The sequence below is a fragment of the Arvicanthis niloticus genome, chromosome 16 (assembly GCF_011762505.2).
Source record: "Arvicanthis niloticus isolate mArvNil1 chromosome 16, mArvNil1.pat.X, whole genome shotgun sequence".
Lineage (NCBI taxonomy): Eukaryota > Metazoa > Chordata > Mammalia > Rodentia > Muridae > Arvicanthis > Arvicanthis niloticus.
The window spans coordinates 58,664,737-58,686,568 of NC_047673.1; the positions used below are offsets into that span (position 1 = coordinate 58,664,737).

Consider the following 21,832-nt stretch of genomic DNA (forward strand, 5'->3'; position numbering starts at 1 on the left):
AGCCTGTGACAATCTGCCCACACTGGCTGGAAGCATCCAGTGGGGAGGTGCCTGGGGAAGGAGACTGAGGCAGCTCATGTCCCTGCTCCACACAAGGCCACCGACAGACAGAAACCAGTAAGCTGGAAGAGGAGAGGGTCAGGGACTGGGCCTGTTAGCCCTCAGCAGTCATCTCAGCACTCTGGAGGCTGAGGCAGGGGCATGGTGAATTCTGATCTAGCATGGGCTGCAGCTGGAGGGCCCTGAGCAGCTCGCAGGGAAGTCACAAGCTCTTCTCTCCAGGCCACCAGGCTAAACTAAAAGGTCCTGGCCTGCTGGCAGCAGCCTGTCACTCAGAACCTTTATTTGGCCTCCCCAGGACCTTTGCACTGGCTGTTCTTGTGTTGTGCCCAGATTGTAAAACCCCCAAAGAGACCACCAGGAATCACAACGGCGATGTAAGCACATGAGGGTCGTTATTCAAGCTTGGGCCACCAGCCTTCCTGACGCAACAGGAAGGACAGTGACCCCCAGGTCTGAGTGAAGGGGGTTTAAAAAGGGAAAAAAAGCAAGCAGGGGTTTCCAAGCCTGGGCATTTTGTGAGAGTAAAGAAATGGTGATCTTTAAGCGAATTGGTTTACAGCATCTGGTTAAACCACCAGGAGGGTGAAGTGTTTATTAAAAGATAAAGAGAGGAGGAGATATGTTCTATGGCTGTGTAGTCAGGTATGGAGGAAGGGGGTGTCTCAGTGGGCCCATGCCAAGGCATCCCTTCCCCCTGAGGGACCAGCCACACGATGGTATAATGTAGAATAGCGTTTATTCAGGGCATGGGGAGGGGAGTTAAGAGGGTAGTAGAGGCAGAGAGAGGCAGAGAGAGTAGAGAAGTAGAGTAGAGGCCGGCCATGAGCATGTGGGGGGGAAGGGAATGGAGAGAGAACGGGGAAGAGGAGAGGGGACGGAGAGGAAGAAAGACAGCAAGAGATCAAGAGGGCCAGAGAGCAAGAGGAGGGGGCAAGCAGCCCCTTTTATAGTGGGTCCCTACCTGGCTGTTGCCAGGTAACTGTGGGGCGGAGCATACCTGGCTGTTGCCAGGTAACTGTGGGGCGGAGCTTAGACCGAATGCTAACAGAGGGAGCACCTTGCCCAGGGGAAGACTTATGTTTTCTTAGCCCACTCTGGTGTTATCAGCCAGCTGCAGCTGCTGCGTCTACTTTGCAACTGCCAAGGACATTTCGTGATTGTTCTCAGACCTCAAGGGAGGGGGCCATGCTTCCCTGAGGGCAAGTTAACTTAGAATAGTCTTAAGAACAAAATGGAGCGCAGGGCGGTGGTGGCGCACGCCTTTAATCCCAGCACTTGGGAGGCAGAGGCAGGCGGATTTCTGAGTTTGAGGCTAGCCTGGTCTACAGAGTGAGTTCAAGGTCAGCCAAGGCTATACAGAGAAAACCTATCTCGGAAAAAAAAAATAAAGTTTATTCTGCTACCTCAGTCCCTTCACTTGGCTGTCCCCGCTGACGGCACAGCATCGCCTCCTCCAGGATCCCTTCAGCCCCTCAGCCCTATGCCCCTTTCAACCCCCTCATCAGGGTTCCGGTTTGTTAAAAAAAACTGTGGGTGTGATGATGGCTGGATCCGTGTTTGCCTGCAGCGTCCTGGTCCTGTGGACGTCCCATGCCACGCGGGTGAGCACGCAGGATGTCTGGAACACTTAAGGACTTTGTTTTGCACTGGTGACGGTCAAACCAAGGCGGTTAGCATTATAATGATCAGTCCAGCCTCGAGGCTCGCCCCCAGCTCTTTTTGGGACTCCTAAGCAGCCTGACTCTGGGCCACGCCCCCAGCTCCTCGCTGGGGTTCTAAGACTCTCTGAGCCTGAGCCACGCCCTTAGCCCCTCACCGGGAATCCTAGTCTGTCACTCTGCCCTCGAGCCACGCCCCCAGCCACGGGGGTGGGGGGAGGAGGATCCTAGGCTGTCACTCTGTCCCCCACTCACCCATCTTTCGCTTTGCCAGAAGCCAGATGGATCCTGGTGGACACAAAATATATTTCATGAAAAAAGGAGCTGGACGGAAAGTGTTGTCCAGCCCACGTGGCTGGATGCAGGTGACCGACTCTCCACCCCCAGGTCTGGTCTTGCCTTCTTCCCGAGTCCAAGCAGACTCTAGCCGTGTTGGCAAGTTCTCCCAAGCGCAGCAGCGTCCTCTGCTTCAGCTTCCCCGGGTCCCCGGAGGAACCCCAACATACCCCAGCACTGGAGACTGGGGCTACCATAACCGAACTATCTGAGTAACCTATGTGTGGCTTGACCCGGAGACCATGGCTCCTTCTCCAGCTAGAAGCTTCCATGGTAAAACAGGCCCTCGGTCGGGGAGGCCTAGCCCTCATACTCTTGTTATAAAACCGTTCTCAAACCTTGGGTGGTTTAAACTGGAAAAGTCCGATTTGAGCCCCCTATGCAGGGCGGACGGAGGCGACACGCGTCGCTGCTGCCTCCTAGTGGTTAACGTGAGACGTTACGCACGCGCGTTTACCGCGGCTGCAGCGCTGGGGCACTCGGGGCGCTCTTGATGGGCGTGACCTTTCCTTGGCTAGCTCGGCCCTGCTTTTTAGGTGACCTAATTTATGACGCTCTAGACTCATCCTGTCTAGTACTTCCGGGGTTAGACCCCAGCCCAGGATGCTGGAGGCAAACTAAGCCTGTGATCATGTCCCCTCAGACTGGAAGGACCCACCAAAATAAACAAACCAGTGATAGGGTCCAGCCTTGTCCTGAGGATACCAAGCAGGGCTACATGCAGCACTGTCCCCTTCCTGGCGGGTTCTGTGTTCCCCTCACAGGCTGTGGCTATAAGGGCTGGAGGGAGTGGGTGGGAGGGGAAGTTAGGGGTGCTACAGAGTGGAAAGGACTGGGTCTGCGTCCTGCAAACGCTGTGTGACCTCAGGTCTGACATTCACCTTCTCTGGGGCTCAAGAGTCACATCTATAAAATAGGACAGCCATTGTGACCAGCTGTTGCAGTTTAGGGGCTCGTGAGGAGGAGCAGGCTGGAGATATAGCAGTCAGGCCTCTTGCCCCAAAGTGGGTGGTCCCGGCTCCGCGGTCTTAAGGGTCTTCCAAAGATCGTCAAGTACAGAGGCTCTCTGGGTCACATCTCCCAGGAGCAGCGGGAGTGTCACGTGGGCCAAGTCATCACGGGGACAGTCCTCCCTAGCCAGGCCCAGGCGCCTGGCCTCTGAGAGTCCCTGCACCTGCCTCTCAGTCTCCAAGGGCCGCCTTGTGTCCAGGGCACGCTCAGGGGCGTCCTGGAGCGACTCTGTCCCGTCGCCTCCGTCCCCGGGCATCTCCACCACCAGAGCGTCTCGCGGGTACAGCACCTCCGGAAAGTCCTCAGGGCTGCACCACTGCCAAGCCTAGAAAGAGGAACAGAGCCAGTGCGCGAGAGGGGCCAGGGCTGAGTCAAGTGCGGGGCGGGGCCAGGAGTGAAGGGGCAGGAGGGGGCGGGGCCAGGACTGAGTGAAGGGGGAAGGGACAGAACCAGAATTGAGTGATGGGCCGGGACATGGGCGGGACCAGAACTGAATAAAGAGACGAGGGCAGGGCTAGGGCTGTGGGCGGAGCTACGTAATTGGACGCCTCCAGGACTCGAGAGGCGTCAGAACAATGAAAAAAGCCAGGTCATTGGGTGGGAAAAGCTTGGTGGGCGGGGCCAGGATACAATATCGCTGAAAACCTCTAAAATCCCTCCCCCAGTGGCCCCGGGGAGCGCGTTCATTCTCAGGAGACCCTTTTCTAAGTTCTCCTAAACAGCCAGGGGTGAGGCCCCCGAGGAGAGCTACAACACAGAAACAGATCCTGTCCCCTGGATCCAGCCATGCCTGAAGCCCGTAGCTTTGAGTTTGTTTTTCACATTCCCCTTCGGTCGAAGCCACGTTAAATTCTGATTCTAAAATGACTTCCAGAATTCTCCGGCCTGTTGGCTCTTCCAGTCGCCCTTCAGTTTGGGCAAGCTGTGGTGGAGCATACACATTGACCGCAGGAGATACCCAACAGCAGTGGGAAGCCGAGAAGGAACATTTACCTGCTTGCCCTGGCTGCCGGAGAACTCCACAGCAGCGCTGCCACTCGGTGTAGGCAGGGGTGGGCACAAGTGCCAGGCGGCCCTGAGGAACAGAAGGTGGCAGATCAGAGACGGTGTTCCTGAGGCTTCCTTGAGCCGCTGTGTTGTGAAGGGTGTGATGTGGGCCAGAGGAGAGTCCTGCACACTCAAGATCAGCAGCGTCTCTGCCCACAGCGCACATCCGCACATCCGGTTCCGCCCTCTGTGCCTTGGTTTCCTCGTCTACACCAGGGCAGATCTATACTTTGGGGTCGTGAGTATTCTCAATACTGCGCTAACAGACAAGGCAGGAGCGGTAAGGCGAGAGTCACCTGTTTAAGCCAATGTATCCGAGGCTGCCCACGAGGAGGACGCTGGCGAAGCTTCCCAGAGACGCGAAAACGATGGATAAACGGGAAATCTGCACCTCTGGGGGCGGGACAATTCAGGTTGAAGGATGTGTGCCCTGTTCCTACCCTGACTGGGTAAGACACAGTACGGCATACAGCAACCTGCATACAGCAACCCGCATACACCATCCCACATACAGCATCCCAAGGAACCAAAGAAAGCAGGGGGTTGGTTACTCTGTCACTGTGACTCAGAGAAAGGTAGGGAGTGCTTCCTAGAGGAGGGAACTTTACACTGGGGTTTGAAGGATAAATAGAAGTTTGACAAGTAGGGAGGAATCAAATATCGCAGGTAGGTGAGGTGGGCCAGAGAAAAGGAAATCCGACTAGTGCTTTTTCCAGAGGCCCATGGAAAGCCACAAAGAAAAAGTCCCCCAATAGGGTGTTGTGGTGCCGGTCCTGCGTGGTCATGGAAGAGAGGTGGGACACGGTCCCACTCCAGAAACAGAGCCAGGAGGGTGTTGGACTGCAGGAGTGTTGACGGTTGCTGGGCGTGAGGCGTGTGTGTGTGTGTGTGTGTGTGTGTGTGTGTGTGTATGTATGTATGTATGTATATATAAAATGTTCTCCCTGCCAAGGTTAACGACTCAATGATAATTAGAAGCAGCATGAGTCCATGAGGTCAGGCTGTCTAATGTCTCCGCGAAAAAAAAAAAATGGTAAATGCTGAGACCTTCAGGACAACCCTTAAGGCTGTGAGAAAGAACTCTGAAAACATGAGTTCAAGAATATATAATTTCTCAACTATGCAAAATATAAGGGTATATTACATATATCCTTATATATTTATATTATATATAAATTAGGGCTTTCACAGATCTGAAAGAATGGGGCAGCTACACTCTGAGCCAGCTTGTCAGAAAGATACTGAAGAAAGAGAGAAGAGATTTGGGGAATGATAATCTCAGCACCGGATCTCTCCCAGCTAAACTTATTCTCTGTGCTTCAAAGGCAGACAGATCTCTGAATTCATTTGCAATGTTAAGAAAAAGAAAAAAAAAAAAACAACCCAGAAAGATGGCTCAGCAGTTAAGAGCACTGACTTCTCTTCCAGAGGTCCTGAGTTCAATTCCCAGCAGCCACATGGTGGCTCACAACCATCTGTAATGGGATCTGGTGCCCTCTTTTGGTGTGTCTGAAGACAACTACAGTGTATACGTATAAGTAAAATAAATGAATCTTAAAAAAAAAAAAAAAAAAAAACTTGAAAAAGGAAAAATGAAAAAGAACATACTTGCTGCCCTTTTCTAAGAATCAGCGGCTTGAATTAGGGGATAGTGATTTGAGGAATGATGGGGGCGGGGGAAAGGTGGACAAGTGAATTGATATTTAAATAAAAGACTGGGCTTTGGCCTGGGGGGGCGGGAAGAGAGAGAGAGAGAGAGAGAGAGAGAGAGAGAGAGAGAGAGAGAGAGAGAGAGAGAGAGAATGAATGAGAACCCCAGAGAGGGGACTGGAGAGCTTACACAGCTATTTAGAAATTTTTCTGGCTTTCAGATTTTGATCAGAAAACTCAAGATTTACTTTTAGAATGTTTTCTAACAGGATTTCTGACTTGATTGGGAAATCTAAGAATTTTTTCTGACTTTGATCAGAAAGCCCATGAACTATCCAGAGACCTTTTGGAATTTTCTCTAGCAGAGAGCTGTCTCAAGCAGATATCTATCTGGACAGCCAACCGGAGCAGAACCCACAACTGACTTCGAGTTGTTCTTTCGCCACTCCCAAACACCCCTTCCTCAGGACCCCCTTTCCAAGCCGAAGCTGGTCCTTGGCACTGTGGGGTCATTAGGGGGAGAGCAGTCAGCTGTCCTTGATGTCTCCTCACCAAAGCTGAAGCGCTGGGGATGGCTCCAGACGCCTGGGAGCCTCGCAGTGTCGGCTCGCACCTGAACCGTGTACACCACGCGGCTGCGCAGCTTGTCAAGTGTCACTTGGGTTTTCGTGGGTGGCACGAGCCACTCTGCTGGGGAAGGCAGCAGTGGGTTAGGGATCGCTTCGTGACCCGTGGTACGAGCCTGACACTCAGCGCAGGCCTGTGGGATCCACACTCGCTGTGGGGTCGCTGTATCTTGTCTCAGGACACAGCAGAGGGGCTCGCACACCCCCACATCCCTCGCACCTGACTCCCACGTGCCGTCTTCAGCCGCGCAACGCACGACGTATTGCGTCAGGACCCCGGGGCAGGTGCTCAGCTGCGACGCCGTCCACTCCACGGACACCGAGTTCTCGGTGTAGTTCCTCACCGACACGTGGCGCGGAGTCCCGACCCTTGAGGCTGTGCAATGCACCCAGTCAGCGGTGGAGCAGCTGAAGGGAAGGTCCCCACTGCTGCGACGCCCCCCCCCCACGGTGGCCATGCCTACCACAGTGGCTGCCGGCCCCACCCACAGCCCTGGATCCGCCCAGCACCCTAACTCCACAAGCTTAGGGCTCTACTGTATAGCCTTAGCCACACCTACTGGCGTGGCTAATAGAGATAGCATTTGGCCAGCTCAGATCCTTGGTTCCGCCTACAGCCACCCCAAGGTGACCAAGGGACACCAAGGGTCACCAAGGGTCACCAAGGGATCGACTGACTCACCGTTACCCCCAAAGTAGTAACTGGACAGGACGGTGGCCCACAGAATGGGATTCTTGGGGTTCTTGGAGGCGAAGACAGTGATGTGGTAACATTCCTCCTGGTCCAGGTTCGGCTTCGAGCTCCAGCTGTGTGTCACTAGAAGGACCAGTGCAGAGGCCACTGAAGAACTCTCACTGTTCACAGGCTCCCTGGCTGTGCTGTCTTCTGGACTACCTAGAAAACTCCTACTCGTGCTTCAAAACCTTTCTACCTTTTCCCCTGGGTCCCTCATCCAAGTACTCCGGCCTTACAGAATGCAGAGAAGTCTGTGTTCAGCTCCACAGTCTCAGCTGGGGTTCTCTAAGAACCCCAAAAGTGTGTCCATCAGGACTCCAGCCCAAACCCAGAGCAGGACGTCTTAAAACAAGATACCTCAGGCACCATCCTGCCGCCTGGCTTTCCCCAGGCCTCATTAATTTGCCAACAGCAACTGTGAACTGCCACCTCCCGTGGTGCGGGGAATGTTTAAATCACCATAATATGTGAGACTCATTATCTGGTGTGGTGTGACGGCCTAGGGCAGGCCACGGAACCGCAAAGGCTGCAGATGCAGGCCGCACCGATCTGCTTCTGCCTGGGCCCGCCCGATGCTGTGTGACTCTGAGTAAGTGCAGATGACTCTCTGGGCTTCAGACATCCTGTGTGCACAGACCCTGAAGGCTGGAGTCCACCATGTGTTATCACAGAGACGTTTATCTGACAACGTTACCCATCTTGGCAGGGTCCTCATCTTCTGGTGCAATCAGGGTACAGCGAGTGTGGTTCCTGTCCTGGCCCCACGGCTGCCACTCAAGGCAGTAGGTGGTGCCTGGAGCCTGGGCTGCCCATTGCATGAATGTCACGTTGCCTTCCACGCTGACATTCAGGGTTCTTGTCTCTAGAAGGAGACAGAGTGTCACATGGGGACAAGGGGTCACCAGCATGTCAGTGAGGATCACAGGCACAGACTCAGCTTCCCACTCTGAGATCAACTCAGCATTTATTAAGCACCAACTGTATGTCAGGCTGATTGATAGTCAACACTTTACAGGCTACAAAGTGGGCCTTTTGTTATTTTTTTTTCTTTTTCATAACGTTTTTTCCGTGTAGCCTTGGCTGTCCTGGAACTCACGCTTTAGACCGAGCTAGCCTTCAACTCACAGAGATCCTTCTGGTTCTGCCTCCTGAGTGCTGGCACTAAAGACATGTCTCACTAGGCCTGGCTGGTTGCCCTACTTTGCACACACATAACCAGAGGCACAGAGAGGGCTAACCACCAGCCTGAGTCTGCCCAGCAAAACCTGAATCAACCAAGCCGGAGCCCGTTGCTGTGCCAACCTGTCAAGTGCCTGTGCCTGGACACTGTAACAGGTGCATGGGCATAAGGTTTAATGAGAGGCCAAGAGCTAGGAGGCTACAAGGGTCTTCTGTTGTAGTTTTCAGACAAGGTGTCTATGTGAGGCCTGGAATTTGAAATTCTCCTGTCTCAGCCCTCTAAGTGCCCCACCCATGCTGTTCGAAGGTTTAAAGCCCCGCATCAAACATTGCACATCTTGGAAACTGCATTTTTGATGCGACCTTAACTTAATCTCTGTCTTCCTTGAGTGAGAAGTGGACCAGGCCTCGCGCATGCTCAGCGCAGAGCGGACCCAGCCTCCCTTTTGCTCCCGTCCCGGCGTCCTGGTGACCCGGGCACCTGTGAGCTCTTGGGCGGGAAGGGGCCACTTCCGGAGGGTGCTGCGGCCAAAGCGAGTCTCGGCGAGCACATCCAGGACGTAGGCGGCCCCGGAGAGGTTCAGCGTCTTGCCCAGGGGCACGGTTTTCGAGGTGTGAGCCTGGCACCTGCAGGACAGCATGCGCACCAGTACCAAGTGCTTCTTCACCTGAGCACCAGGCCTGTCCCGGCAGCCTGGCGGGACAGCCAGCTGTGGCGACTGCAGAAAGGACAAGGGCGTGGGGATCCGGGACAGCCCTGCGCTGCAGGGACACTACCCCCCCCATCACAGGCGTGCCCCAGCTCCCCATTAGCAGCACCGACAAGGTCTCCTGTAGCCCAGGCTGGCCAAGGATGACCTTAAACTCCTCATCTTCCTTTGTCTACTTGTGTTGGATGACAGGTGTGGGCCACCATGCCCAGCCATCTTTCAAAGTTAACCTCATAACCCGCCACTGCTGCCACCCCCAGCTCAGGCTAGCACAATCACCTGCCCCTGTATGGTCAGACGCCTCCTTCCACCTTGGTTCAGGGGCTCCACCAAGAACTTAATCTCGGCCTGGGGGAGGAGATCTGTAAGGAGAGCAGAGCTGGTCCCAGACCTGAAGGACCCTCCTGACCCTGAAACCTGATGTCCAACCCCCCAGCCTGATGTCTAACCCCCCAGCCTGATGTCTAACCCCCCAGCCTGATGTCTAACACCCCCAGCCTGATGTCCAACCCCCCAGCCTGATGTCTAACCCCCCCAGCCTGATGTCCAACCCCCCAGCCTGATGTCTAACCCCCCAGCCTGATGTCCAACCCCCCAGCCTGATGTCTAACCCCCCAAGCCTGATGTCTAACCCCCCAGCCTGATGTCTAACCTCCCAGCCTGATGTCCAACTCCCCAGCCTGATGTCTAACACCCTCCCAGCCTGATGTCTAACACCCTCAGCCTGATGTCCAACCCCCCAGCCTGATGTCTAACACCCCTAGCCTGATGTCTAACACCCCCAGCCTGATGTCTAACACCCCCAGCCTGATGTCCAACCCCCCAGCCTGATGTCTAACACCCTCCCAGCCTGATGTCTAACCCCCAGCCTGATGTCTAACCCCCCAGCCTGATGTCCAACCCCCCAGCCTGATGTCTAACACCCCCAGCCTGATGTCTAACACCCCCAGCCTGATGTCTAACACCCCCAGCCTGATGTCTGAAATTTGCAGCCATATCTTTTATTATTTTCTTTTGAGACAGGGTCTGGCTATGAAGCCCAGGCTGACCTCAAAAAACAGAATCCTCCTGCCTCAGCTTTCTCAGTGTTGGGTGACTGGCATGCACTACCACATGTGGCTTTGTTAACTCTTCCTAGTACTTGTAACCCAGGCCCCTCTCACCGGGTGGAACACACACAGGCATGCTCCAATTACTCCAGGGACCTCCAGGGGCCCCTGAGGAGAGCCGCTTCCTCCTCCTTATCTGGATCTCCTGGGCCATGTTCTCAGAAGGGCAGAGGCAGGACTCTGGGAGACAGAGGACATGGGTCCCGGTGTCAGTGTGCTGGGGCTGCCCAGATGTAGATCCAGGTCACCGGACCAGCACTTGTGAACTCTGCCTGCCCCCCACCCTTGACTGTGACCCTGGCTGCTGCACCTGTCACTCTGCCCCTGGCAGAATAGGAATAAACCCAGTGACCAACAGGGCAGGACCACAGCCCTGCATAGAGCAGGGGGACTTCATTAATGCTTACCAGAACTGCTACCATGAATGTCACCAAGCATACCCAAGCCAGAGTTAACCTGAGGTCCACAGTCACCCTAAAAGAGAAAGAGGTTGGGTACTGCTCTCAGAAAGGAACAGGTGGAAAGTTTCTGTTTGCTTTTCCCACCTGGGTCTCATTGTGCAACTGAGTCCTGGAGCCTGAGAGCCTCCCTCCCTCCTCCCTCCGCCCCCCAGAGCCTCCCTCCCTCCTCACTGCCCCCCCCCCATTGCCTCCCTCCCTCCTGCAGCTCCCAAGGTGATGCTGCCAGGTCAGGCCCCTCTGACTTCATTGCCTGTTTATCTGAGAGGAAAACTGAGGGAAACTGAGGGAACCGGCCGACTCCAGTGGCTGAGGAGTGATTGGGTGAGGGAGAGTGAGAACGGATCTGAGAGTAAGAGGTGCCCCTCACACTGGGGGTGGGGTGGGGAATGATGGGGCTAGCCCTCACACGGACGGACGGAGTATAGAAGCCCAGACAGAGCCTGGACCACAGGGACCCAGCAGAAAGGCAGCCCAGAGCTTGTTAAGGAAGCAAGACGCCGACAAGACAGAGACATCCAGGGAAGGCTGTGTGTGCACTAGAGCACGCAACAGAGCAGAAAGGACAACTGAGGATTATTGATGGCGCGATGGTGACCTTTGACCTGTAAAACAAACTCACCAAGGTCCAATTCGTTGTGGGCATCCGGCGCCTGAACTGCACCTCAGCACCGGCCTCATCGGACACATTCCAGTCCATTCGCAACTGCCCGTGCGATCGCGACACTCTGATGTGTCCCAAGGGAGGAGTGATCTTGGCTGTTGGGGGAGGGGGGGTCAACACACATCCCTGTGACTTGAGTAGTTTGCCCAGCTCCACCTATGGGCTGCCCTGACTAAGGCAGGCGTTCTGTACCAAGGGTTGGGGGACAGGGGATTTGTCTCAGCGGTTTTTGTTTGTTTCTTCAGACAGGGTGTTTTAGCAAACTCCTGATCCTCCTACCTCCTGAGAGGGCCCATGACAGGCATGCACCCCCACAACTGACTATGCCGTGCCAGGGATGAAACCTTAGGGCTCCTTGTATGCTAGGCTCGTGTCTACGTACTGACTTTTGTCCCTAATCTAATGATTTTAAAAAAGGACTGTATCAAGGGGCCGGAAGAGATGCTCAGGGGTTAGGAGCATGGGTCAGAGGACCCGGTTTCAGGTCTCACCAACAACGTGGCCGCCATTCCAAAGGACCCAGCGCCTTCTCTGGGCCTCCCTGGGCACTAGACATATTTGTAATGGCCAGACACACACAAGCAAAACATACATACCCATAAAATAAAGATAAATAAACCTTAAAGAATAAAATGCTTTGGGTGTGGCTCGGGGCAGAGTCCTTGCCCAGAATCCCCCAGTCAGGGGGCTGGGGGCGCGGCTGGGGCAGAGTATAAAGAAATCCTGAGTCTCACCCCTAGCAGGATCCATCCCTCTAAAACAACTGCGTTTGTTCGGTGTTTCCCACTGAGAAGTGAACTTTTCTCTGCCGTAGTTAATTTCCTGCCTCGGTGGAAGGGTGGGCACCCCCCCCTCACTAGCCTGCCCACATCCGTTCCTGAATCTTCCCACAATCCACATCCTCACACACACTAAGGACAGGGCTCTGTCAAGACTCGCTGAGTCATGAAAACACAGCTCCACAGAGGATCAGGCTGAAGCCAGAAAAAAAAAACCTAAGAGCCCAGTGGCAGGTGTCCTGTGTGACAGGTCTGCTTTGTCACACAGTAATGTCCAGTGCCTCACCCTGGACCTGGGATGTTCTCAGGCTGGGAACTGGGGGCGTCTGTGGTGACAGAGGGGCAGGTAAAACGGACAACTCACTCCAGTTGTACAGGTACAGAGATATCTCCTGAGACTTCATGGTCCGGTTCCCAAGCCGAGACTCCACCCAGAAGTTGACCTTGGACAGCGTAGAGATACCGTCCTGTTCCGAGAACTGCACCGTCTGGGACCGGCCTGAGGAAAAGTAGCAGCAGCATTCTTGGCTAAAGTTGGTATTCCCACGAACAAAGCTGCAGTGGGGAGAGGGTTAGCAATGAGTCCGAGGGGGGGGGGTGCTGGGTAGGGGGCGGGAGGAGAATCATAGGGGGCGGGAGGAGAATCATAAGTCAGTTTGAGAGTGAAGTAAAGACTAGAAGGCAAGTCAGCTCTGTATAATCCCAGAATTTGGGAGGCAGAGGCAGGAGGATCTCTGCGAGTGTGACTTCGAGGACAGCCTAGGCTACATAGTGAGACCTTGTCTCAAAAGACCAGAGAGACAGAGACACACAGAGAGAGACAGAGAGACTAGAAAATATGTTTTCTGTCTGTCCCCTGCAGTACCTGACATTTACAGATGGGCGGGGACCATGCTCAGCCCAATCTCACATGAGCTCACCCACAGATCTTGGCTGTGAGGGATTTGGGGGACAATCGAGGTTGTGGGAATGGGTCCTCACCAGCACCACAGGAAGTGAGCAACATTGTCCTCAGGGCCATCATACTGCCAGGAGCACTCATAGTCTGCCCCGGAAACCCTGTAGCAACTCAAGTTCCTGGGTCCTAAGTAGGAACCTGTGGGTGATTGTGGAGATCTGAGAAGTGGGGCTCCATGGTGGACCCACCCGTGTCCCCACACCCTGCCCCCAAGCCTGCCCTCCTCCCCACTGCCAGCACTCTTTCTGGACGTCTCAGGTACAGGGCCAACTTCCACCTCAGCATGCTTGCATGGGCCGGGCAGAATGAGGCCATGGCCCCCAAGCAGGAAGATTTTCAGTTTTCTACACTGGGAACTGTCAGCTTCCTATCTGCTCAGGGAGCTGCACCCCAGCGCCCTGCAAGGTTTGCTTTGTTTCTGAGTTTCATGTAGGACACGCTGATTTTAACCTCCTTTGGCTAAGGATGACTATGAACCCCTGATGCCCCCCCCCACCTTCATCCCCCTCCCCACCACAGTCTTCCAACAGTGGATTGGGGCCCTGTTTCTTGGAGTTCTTTTGTGATATTTGTTAATAAATATAAATATTCCCCTTAGAGACTGAGTGCAAATATGTAGCTGGTGGTCGTCCCAAACACTGGCCCAAATTAAATAACAGGTGCTTAAACCCTGCAACCAGGGGCCAGAGGAGGAGGGGCCCAGCCACCCCTGCTCATGAGTGCCTGAAAGGGACAGGCAAGGTCCAGCTGTGCAGGAGCCGGGAAGGAGGGACACACGTGGGGTGACCTGAGGCTTCCTCTGAGTGTGACGTCCTCTCCACGCAGCAGCCGTCACCTCGGCTGAAGGCTGAAAGACAAGAGTAAGTCCTGTGAGCCTGGGAAGAGCACAGGAGCGGGCATCAGCCTCCCCACCTCGTGTCTGTCTGTGTCTGTTTGCTATCAACACAGCTGCCTGCAGACCCACCCACCCCTCCCCCATACCCCCTACCCACCCAACCCACCTATCTATCCATCGTCCATCAGTCCGTCCTTTCTCAGCCATCATCCCTCTCCCTAACCTGGATCATAAGGTCCCCCAGGTGGCTCTGTGTGGGTCCCTCTATGACCACCAAAGACACAGGAAGGGCAGTGGGACAGGTGGACAAGCAGAGCCCAGCACATTCCCCCTAAAGCACCATGCTGGTGGGGGAGGGTGCTAGGGGGAGGGTAACAGCCCCATGAGTGCATACTGCTGGCAGTGAGGGCTAGCAACAGTCCCCAGGAGCTGGTGATGTCCTGTGGGCAGATTCCACTGTGGTGCTCCAGGCACCAGGGTCTCCTGTGTGAAGTGTAGAACACCCCAGTCAAGGAGTTAGCCTAACCGGGAGCGTATCAGGATTTTGTCAGGTGAAATTGGCTATTTGGATTCTGAGGTGATGGCCTTCTCCCTTCCTCTGGTGACCCCAACCCTGCAGTCTGAAGCCAGGTTTCCCTCTCTGCCACCCCTTGGGGCTCTCAGATGGTAGCCCTCTGTAGGAATCTTGGGTCCTTGTCTCTCGCTGAGTCTCTTAGCACATGGTGTCCCCAAAGGCCTGCAGTCTTTTTGCTAAGGCAGTCTTGACTGCCATCCCTGGGGCCAACAAGCTACAGATCTCTGGCCTACTGACAAATACAGAGGTACAGAGAGACATAGAATTTGCCCAGAGACACACAGCAGCCACAACTGAGGTGGATCCGCGGGGCCCTGGCCCTTCTCAGCCTGGTCCTTGTGGTGTCCTGTGAATCTGCCTGTGCATATCCTGTGTATGAGAGTCTGTGGCAAGCTGTTTGCAGAACATGCCATCTTCCATGTGCCTGCCATGCCTTGAGCTTTTCTTGTTTAAGAAGATGGGAGATGGGAATGGGTCAGACTCCTCTGAGAGAGAAAATTAAACCCACAGTTAAGCTAGATCCATGGCCATGGGGATCTCATATGACAAAGAGTAAGACAGCCTCAGAGACCACCGGGACTTGGCGCCTGCAGCCTGCCATGGACTCCTCCTTACCCAGGAGACATGGGGCAAGGATCAGTGGGGACTCACCGCCTAGCTGGCAAAGCAGGAGGAAGGTGATGTGCTTGCTGGTCCCTGGCAGCCCCATCTTGTCCATGAGGAACTGTAAGGCCCCAGGAACTTCTCCAGGGCTGAAGGGGCCCAGCCACCTCGCAGGTACTCGGAAACACACTGACACTGAGAGAGAAAGAAAGTGAAGGGGGGAAAAAGAAAAGAAAGAAAAACTCATGGCCTCCCAGGGCCAGTCAAAGTGAAAGTGAAAGCCAGGAAGTCAGCCGAGAGGTGGGGGCCCCCTCTGTACTACAAACCCACCTTGCGGTAAGTGAGCCTGGAAATCTTTTTTTTTTTTTGAACAGGTTTTCATGTAGCTCAGGATGGACCTATATTTACCCTGTAGCTGAGGCTGACCTTGAACTCCTGCCTCCACCTCCCCAGTGCTGAGATGACAGGTGTGCACCACACCTCTCTTGATCCAACCGAGACAGGGGATAGGGTGGAGCCCAGAGTTTCCTATGTGCTGAGCAGATGCTCTAGAAACTGGGCCCACCCTGTAGACTGCTAGTTAAAGTCTTTTTTCCAGAACAGGGAGGTTGAGATAGGAGATGGCCACAATTGTGTGGGCAGCCTGGACTATATAGATGGAAAGAAGTAAGGAAGACAGACAGACAGACAGACAGACAGACAGACAGACAGACAGACAGAAGAGAAAGAAAAAATTTAAGTGGTCTGACTGTTCTTTAAAGATGTTATCACGGCAAGGTGGTGCTGGTGCACACCTTTAATCTCAGCACTCAGGAGGCAGAGGCAGGTGAATCTCTGAGTTCAAAGCCACCCTGGTCTACAGATTGAGTTCCAGGACAGCCAGGGGTACACAGAGAAATCCTGTCTTAAATTAAAAGTTCCAGGGCCCACACAAGGTAAACAGATGATAATCTTTTTTGGAGTGGGCATAAGGGGAAACTGAGGCCCGTATGGATGAGTTCATAGCGCTTCGGGGGGCCAGCTTGGAGCAGGAGCCATGTTCCCAGGACAGCTGGCTCGGCCTGGCCCAGGGTCAAGCATCCTGAGGGCTATGAGGTCAGTAGCTCTGGGACAATGAGGCTGTGTCTCTGCCCTGACACACACCCCACACAGACTGACTCCCATGGGCGCTCACAGGGAGGGGCTGGGGGCTGGGGGAGGGGCAGAGTCAGGGAGATGCAATAGACACTGGGGAAGGCCAGGTGCAGTAACACAAACCTGCCTTCTAAGCACTTGCCTAGGAGGCTGAGGCAGGGGGATTGCTGTTGAGTCCTAGGCCATCCAAAGAGAGGAGGGAGGTCATGCAAGACTATAGCATGAGTTTGACCTGCCCTCCCCCACCATGGTCTTAAAATGGCCTTGACCTCAAAAAGGCTGCTATGGCCTACTCCATATCACAGATGAAGAAACTGAGTCCAGAGGCCCCAGCTGGATGCAAAGAGATGGAGTCACAGAGCAGCACGGGGGCCAAACTTGGTTCTTCGGGAGCTGTCCCCATTCTGCCAGTATTGCCTTCACACAAACACATCTATTTGGCTCTGTTTCCCCTAACAAGCTGCATGTGAAGGAGGCCGGGCTGGGTGAATGGCAGCCGGGCATCTATAGTTGGTGCTTGGTGGTAGCAAGCCCATGGCCTCAAGCTTCTTCAAGTGCCAGGCTGAGGGGCCTGCCTAGCTGGACAGGAACTAGGGAGCCATGGAGGGTGTGTGAGGTGGGGAGATCCTGTGGGGCACCCACACATGTCTTCCTCCCCCTCCCACTGGCTCCTCTGAAGGCTCAGTGTAGCTCAGTGCCCCACTTTCAGGAACGTTACACACATGGGGGCGTGGAGCAGGAAGGAATAGGTCACAAGGGCCCCAGAAACCATAGCAAAAGAAACCACTGACTATCCCTATGGCCTCGGCTTCTGTAACCTTCCCTTCCTGTGCCCAAGAGACCCTGAAGCCCTGAAAGGGCATTCGGAGAGGGTGTTGAAGAATGAATAGGAGTTTGCAAGGAGCAAACGTTGTTCATTAACAAGCACACGGGCATCATTTATCAATAAGAACAATTTTAAAGATTTTATTCTCGTTTAGTGTGTGTGGTGGTTGCCTGCATGTATGTCTGTGCACCACATGTGTGCCTGGTGTCTGCCAGAAGAGGGCGCCAGATCCCCTGGACCAGACAGTTGTTACAGACAATGGTGAGCCGCCAGGTGGGTGCTGGGACCTGCTGATGCTCTAACTACTGAGCCATCTCTCTAACCTCCAAACAAACGTTTAGAAAATCACTTAGCTACACTGTTCAAAGGCATTTATGTCTTTATGTTTAAGTTGTCTCATGTACCTCAGGCGGGCCTTGAACACCTGATCCTGCTGCCTGACCAAGGCAGGAGAATTGCTCATAAGAGGACAGGAGCCCTGGTCCTCGGAGCCGTCAGGCTCCAGCCCCCACACTCTGTTCCCTGGGGAGAGCAAACACTGCATGCAGTTTTTGAGTAGACTTTGCACATGGGTTTTCAGCCAGACTCCAGCCTGCGTGGCCCACAGAATTAGTCAGTTTGTTGACATTTGTTTGGCGGGCAGGTGCTTTGGGAAACCAACTGGCACTTCCTCACCCTTGAAAACACGCAGCTACCATATGGCCATGGGGAGTCCACTTGCAGGTATACATCCAAGACAGAAAACATGCCAAAAAAAAAAAAAAAAAAAAAAAAAAAAAAAGACATTCCTTGTCCTGGAACAGTCATTGCAGCTACCCCAGGAAAGTTACAAACTGAAGTGGCCAGTGACCACCCATGGGTAAACCAATGGGGGACTACTGCTCATCCATAAAAAGGAAGGCACACATGACAACCCAACAAGGTGGAGTTTGGAGAAAAAAAAAACCGTGAAAGGGTCAACTCAGTCAAATCTAAGGAGAAAGAGTGGGGCTGCCAGGGGCTGGGGCGCAAGAGACCTCGTTGGTGAGGATGGGGCTCTTTGGGGGGGTGTATCTTAGGGTTAGGTGGTGGTGACGAATGTACTAAAACCCCTTACTTGTCTTTAGACAAGGTCTCATGTAGCTCAGGCTTGCCTGCAAATCTCTATGTAGCCAAGGATGACCTAAGGAGATCTGCTGCCGCCTCCTCTCGTGCTGGGATGAAGGGTAAGCACTAGCACAGCCGGCTCCACTCCACACAGCTTTTTAAAACCCATATGGTTGGGTTGGAGAGGGGTCTCAGTGGTAGGGGGTGACTTAGTGTGTGTGAAGTGCTTTGCCCAGCAATGCAGGAACCATGACATAGAGCTGCCAGCACATTGGCCGGGCATGCATGGAGCCCTGCATTAGTTCGAGCCCAGCACTAGGTAACTTCGGTCGTGGCGGCACTTGTCACTCCAGAATTTGAGGTGGGAGCAGGAAGATCAGAAGTTCAGAGTCATATGCTGTTAGATCATGGGGCTACATGAGACACCGTCAAAAAAAATTCTAAAAATTAGTCAAATATTTTTAAAACCCAACTTTTCCTTAAAGATGGAGTTGGGAATTTCTTCAGTTTTGTATCGAGGTGAGCGTCGCGACCGTCCTGCTGTGTGACCTCAAGCTCGCTCAGAACCTCTCGGTGCCTCCGCAGGCAGCGTTGCGAAAAGCTCCGGGCCGGAGGGGCGGGACCGGCCGAGCGTCAGCTGACCGACAGGACCAATGGTTTTCGGGGGCGGGGCCTGTGGATTGGGGCGGGACTGTAGGCGGGGCCGGTCGCGGGGACACTCAGCGATGGACGAGCCGAGCCTCCTGCGGCGCCGCGGGCTCCAGGTGAGGCGGGGTGCAGGTGGGAGCGCGGACAGAGCCTTCCGGGCCGGGAAACTGAGGCAGGGAGTGAGGAAGGCGGGAAGCATCTTTGCCCGTCTGCTGTCCAGAACGGTTTGCGCACGATGGGAAGGGAGGTGATCTCTGTTAGATGGGGAAACTGGAAACTGAGGCTGGCCTCTGGCATGGGGAGAAGGAACTCGAGGGTTCCCGCACTACACCAACCAGAGGGCGCGGAGCTCCACACAACCCCGCCGCCTGCCAGGGTCGTCTCTAGCAGCTAGTCCCCTGCCTCCGGTTCCTTCCAAAGATGAGCAAACCGAGGGTCTCGCTCAAGGAAGCTGTCCGGCTGAGATCCCATCTCTGCGGGAACACAGACCTGTGTGATCACGAAAGACCTGCAGGGTGTGTGATAGTGGTGGCTTCTCCGAACCTCAGTTTCTCGATTTAGCGTGTAGGGAAATCAAAATGCAAGTCCAGGGCACTCCTGGGTTGTGGGATTCTGGAGGCGACGCCTCTGCCTTCTCTGGATCTCAGTTTCCCCATCGTAACACCTGCAAAACTCAGAGGTTTGCCTGCCTCGTTCCAAGACTGGGACCGCACAGCTAAGCGCCCGACAGCTTTGCGGAGGGGATCTTCATAGCTAACGTTTGCCCTGCATCTACAGTGTGCAAAACCTCAACTGGCATAGAGCTGACCGCGCAGGGTGGCACCGGCCGCGGACAGGGAGGCAGACGCAGGGCAGAGGAATTTGGGGAAGTGAAGATTAAGTAAAGCTGTTTAGGCAGGGGCAGTGGGGCGGGTCCCCCCCTCTCCGAAGAAGCCGCGGAGCGGAGACCCTGGCGGGAAGGCGGGAGTGGGGGCGGGGCTGGTGCGCGGCGGGTGTCGCCGGGGCCCCAGTTAGATGCGAGCCCGCCCTCGGCCTCTTAAAATAGAGACACCGCCTCCGGGAGAGTGAGTGGGGGCGCGGCTGACGTCAACAAGCGCGACCTGTTCCACATGGGTGGTAAATATTTTCAGATGACAGATCCCACGTTACACGAGGGGAAACTGAGTCCCGAAGTATAGCGGTTCTCAGGTTCAGACAGCCATAGGTCGGCTGCCGGGAGTGGAGGACGGGAGGAGGAGCGGGCTCAGCAAGTGCAAAGGCCCGGAGGCCACCGCTGGGTGTTGTTTGTAAGGGGAACTAAAGCCTGTAGCCAGACGTGGAAGCTCACGCCTTTAATCTCAGCACTTGGGCGGCAGAGGCCGGAGGGTCCAGGAGTTCAAAGTCAGTATAGGCTCTGCAAGACTCATCTTGAAAAACCTAAATAACAAAGACATCTAGAAAAAAAAAAAAAACAACATTTCTCAGTTGGAGCTGGGTGCGAAAGATAATGGTGAGGTTTTGAAGAAGCTAAATTTTGGGGGCTAGCGAGAAGGATCCAAGGTAAAGGCGTTTGCAACGAAGTCTCACAACCTGAGTTTAATTTACTCTCCAGAATCAACATGGTGGAGGGAGAGAGTTGATTTCCACAATTTGTCCTCTGAGATGCACACATGCGCTGAGGCATGTGGGCACACACATATAGTAAAGAAACACACAAGTAAATGAAAAAAGAAAAAAAGACGGGTGGTGATGGCGCATGCTTTTAATCCCAGCACTCAGAGGCAGAGGCAAGTGGATCTCTTGAGGTGGAGGCCAGCCTGATCTTCAGAGTGAGTTCCAGGACAGTCTTGTCTGTGTAGAGAAACCCGATCTTCGGGGGGAGGGGGGGGTGGCAAAAAAGAAAAGGAAACAGAAAGAAGGGAAAACACAAAGCTAAACTTCGATGCAAGGTAATCGTAATTCGTAGGGAAGCCCTGGAAACGGGACAAGAGGGCTTAGAGGACACTGGGATAAAGACGTAGGATAACGTTAAAGCCCTATTCTAGAGACCGCCTGGTCCATGTCTGTAACCGCAAGTTCCAGCCTGGGCTACATACACAGCTCTGTGCTAGCTTGGACTGCAAAGCGCCCTCTGTAGATAAACATAAGAAAACAAACCGGGCGGTGGTGGCGCACGCCTTTAATCCCAGCACTTGGGAGGCAGAGGCAGGCGGATTTCTGAGTTCGAGGCCAGCCTGGTCTACAGAGTGAGTGCCAGGACTACACAGAGAAACCCTGTCTCCAAAAACCAAAAACCTTAGTCCAAGCCATGCTTTTTGAGCTATCTCTGACTTGTTTAACAGGTTAGAGCCTCAGCCAATCAAAGGCCAGGCTACCTGTGCCAGCCAGTCGGAGTCCTTGGAGGCTGATCCTGGAGGTCTAGGCTCCACTCCAAAGTGCTGGCGGCAGTACCGCTGGTAGCCAAGGTTGGCCTCGAACGCCTAATCTTCTTATCTCCTCCGGAGCAACATCAGGACCGGCTACTGGCTCAGGGGATTCGGCCCCAGGCTGTGTGTGTTGGGCAGCTGCTGCCAACTTGAGATCAAGCTCATTGTGTAGGCCAGGCTCGCCCACTTCAGCCTCTAGGGTAGCTGGAAGGCAGGCAATGCTCTCCCATGCTGCAGAATGGTGCATTTGGGAATGAGTGCCCCCCTAGATCTATTTAGCCACCCCCTCCAGGAAACTTTGAGCTGGAATTTTTGCTAACGGTGATGGTGTATACCTATTATCACAGGAGTTGGGAAACTGAGGCAGGAGGATTGCTTCAAGTTCTGTGGCCTGTTGGGGCTGCATAGTGAGATTGTGTTTAAAAAACAAAAGTCAAATCTCCACTAGTCAGAAAAGCTCTGAGGGCGGACTCTGGGGTTCCGGTGGAGCCCAAGCGGCTCATACAGCACTGGCGCTTTTGGAACCCACAGTCTTCTCAGTTATAAAACAGGCAGCCCACCTCAGCCCCGGCATGCCACCGTGTACAGCTGCTGCCTCTGACCTCGGGAGCCCTGGCTCCTGTGCCTGGGTGCCACAAGTCCCTCCGGAGTGACGCTCCACCACAATGTCCAGTTCCTCCAAAGTGCATGATGGATCCTGAGGGGACAGCACCACAATCCATGGGGGAGCTCTAAAC

At 54.3% G+C, this 21,832-nt stretch overlaps 2 protein-coding genes across 5 annotated transcripts in view; one reads left to right on the forward strand and one right to left on the reverse strand.

Moving 5' to 3' along the window:
* Nucleotides 1–799: 799 nt before the first annotated feature.
* Il12rb1 (interleukin 12 receptor subunit beta 1) lies at nt 800–15,207 on the reverse strand. The gene is made up of 16 exons (XM_034520839.2): nt 15,045–15,207; nt 13,772–13,831; nt 13,008–13,122; nt 12,391–12,581; nt 11,206–11,342; nt 10,533–10,599; nt 10,180–10,305; nt 9,296–9,378; nt 8,788–9,025; nt 7,822–7,989; nt 7,074–7,208; nt 6,612–6,767; nt 6,318–6,452; nt 4,412–4,508; nt 4,062–4,143; nt 800–3,393 (listed from the first exon to the last, which is right to left on the reverse strand). The coding sequence occupies exons 1-16, from the start codon at nt 15,109–15,111 to the stop codon at nt 3,043–3,045; spliced, it is 2,208 nt and encodes a 735-aa protein (XP_034376730.1). The 5' UTR covers nt 15,112–15,207; the 3' UTR covers nt 800–3,042.
* Nucleotides 15,208–18,730: 3,523 nt separating this feature from the next.
* Mast3 (microtubule associated serine/threonine kinase 3) overlaps nt 18,731–21,832 on the forward strand; it is a 28,207-nt gene continuing 25,105 nt past the window's right edge. For 3 of the 4 annotated variants that reach the window (XM_076914274.1, XM_076914275.1, XM_076914279.1), the window contains exon 1: nt 18,742–18,806. In XM_076914274.1, coding sequence (XP_076770389.1) covers nt 18,768–18,806 — 39 coding nt within the window. In that variant the 5' untranslated portion in view covers nt 18,742–18,767. Of the gene's footprint in view, nt 18,807–21,832 lie in introns of all 4 variants that reach the window. The other variant, XM_076914278.1, reaches the window with a different exon arrangement.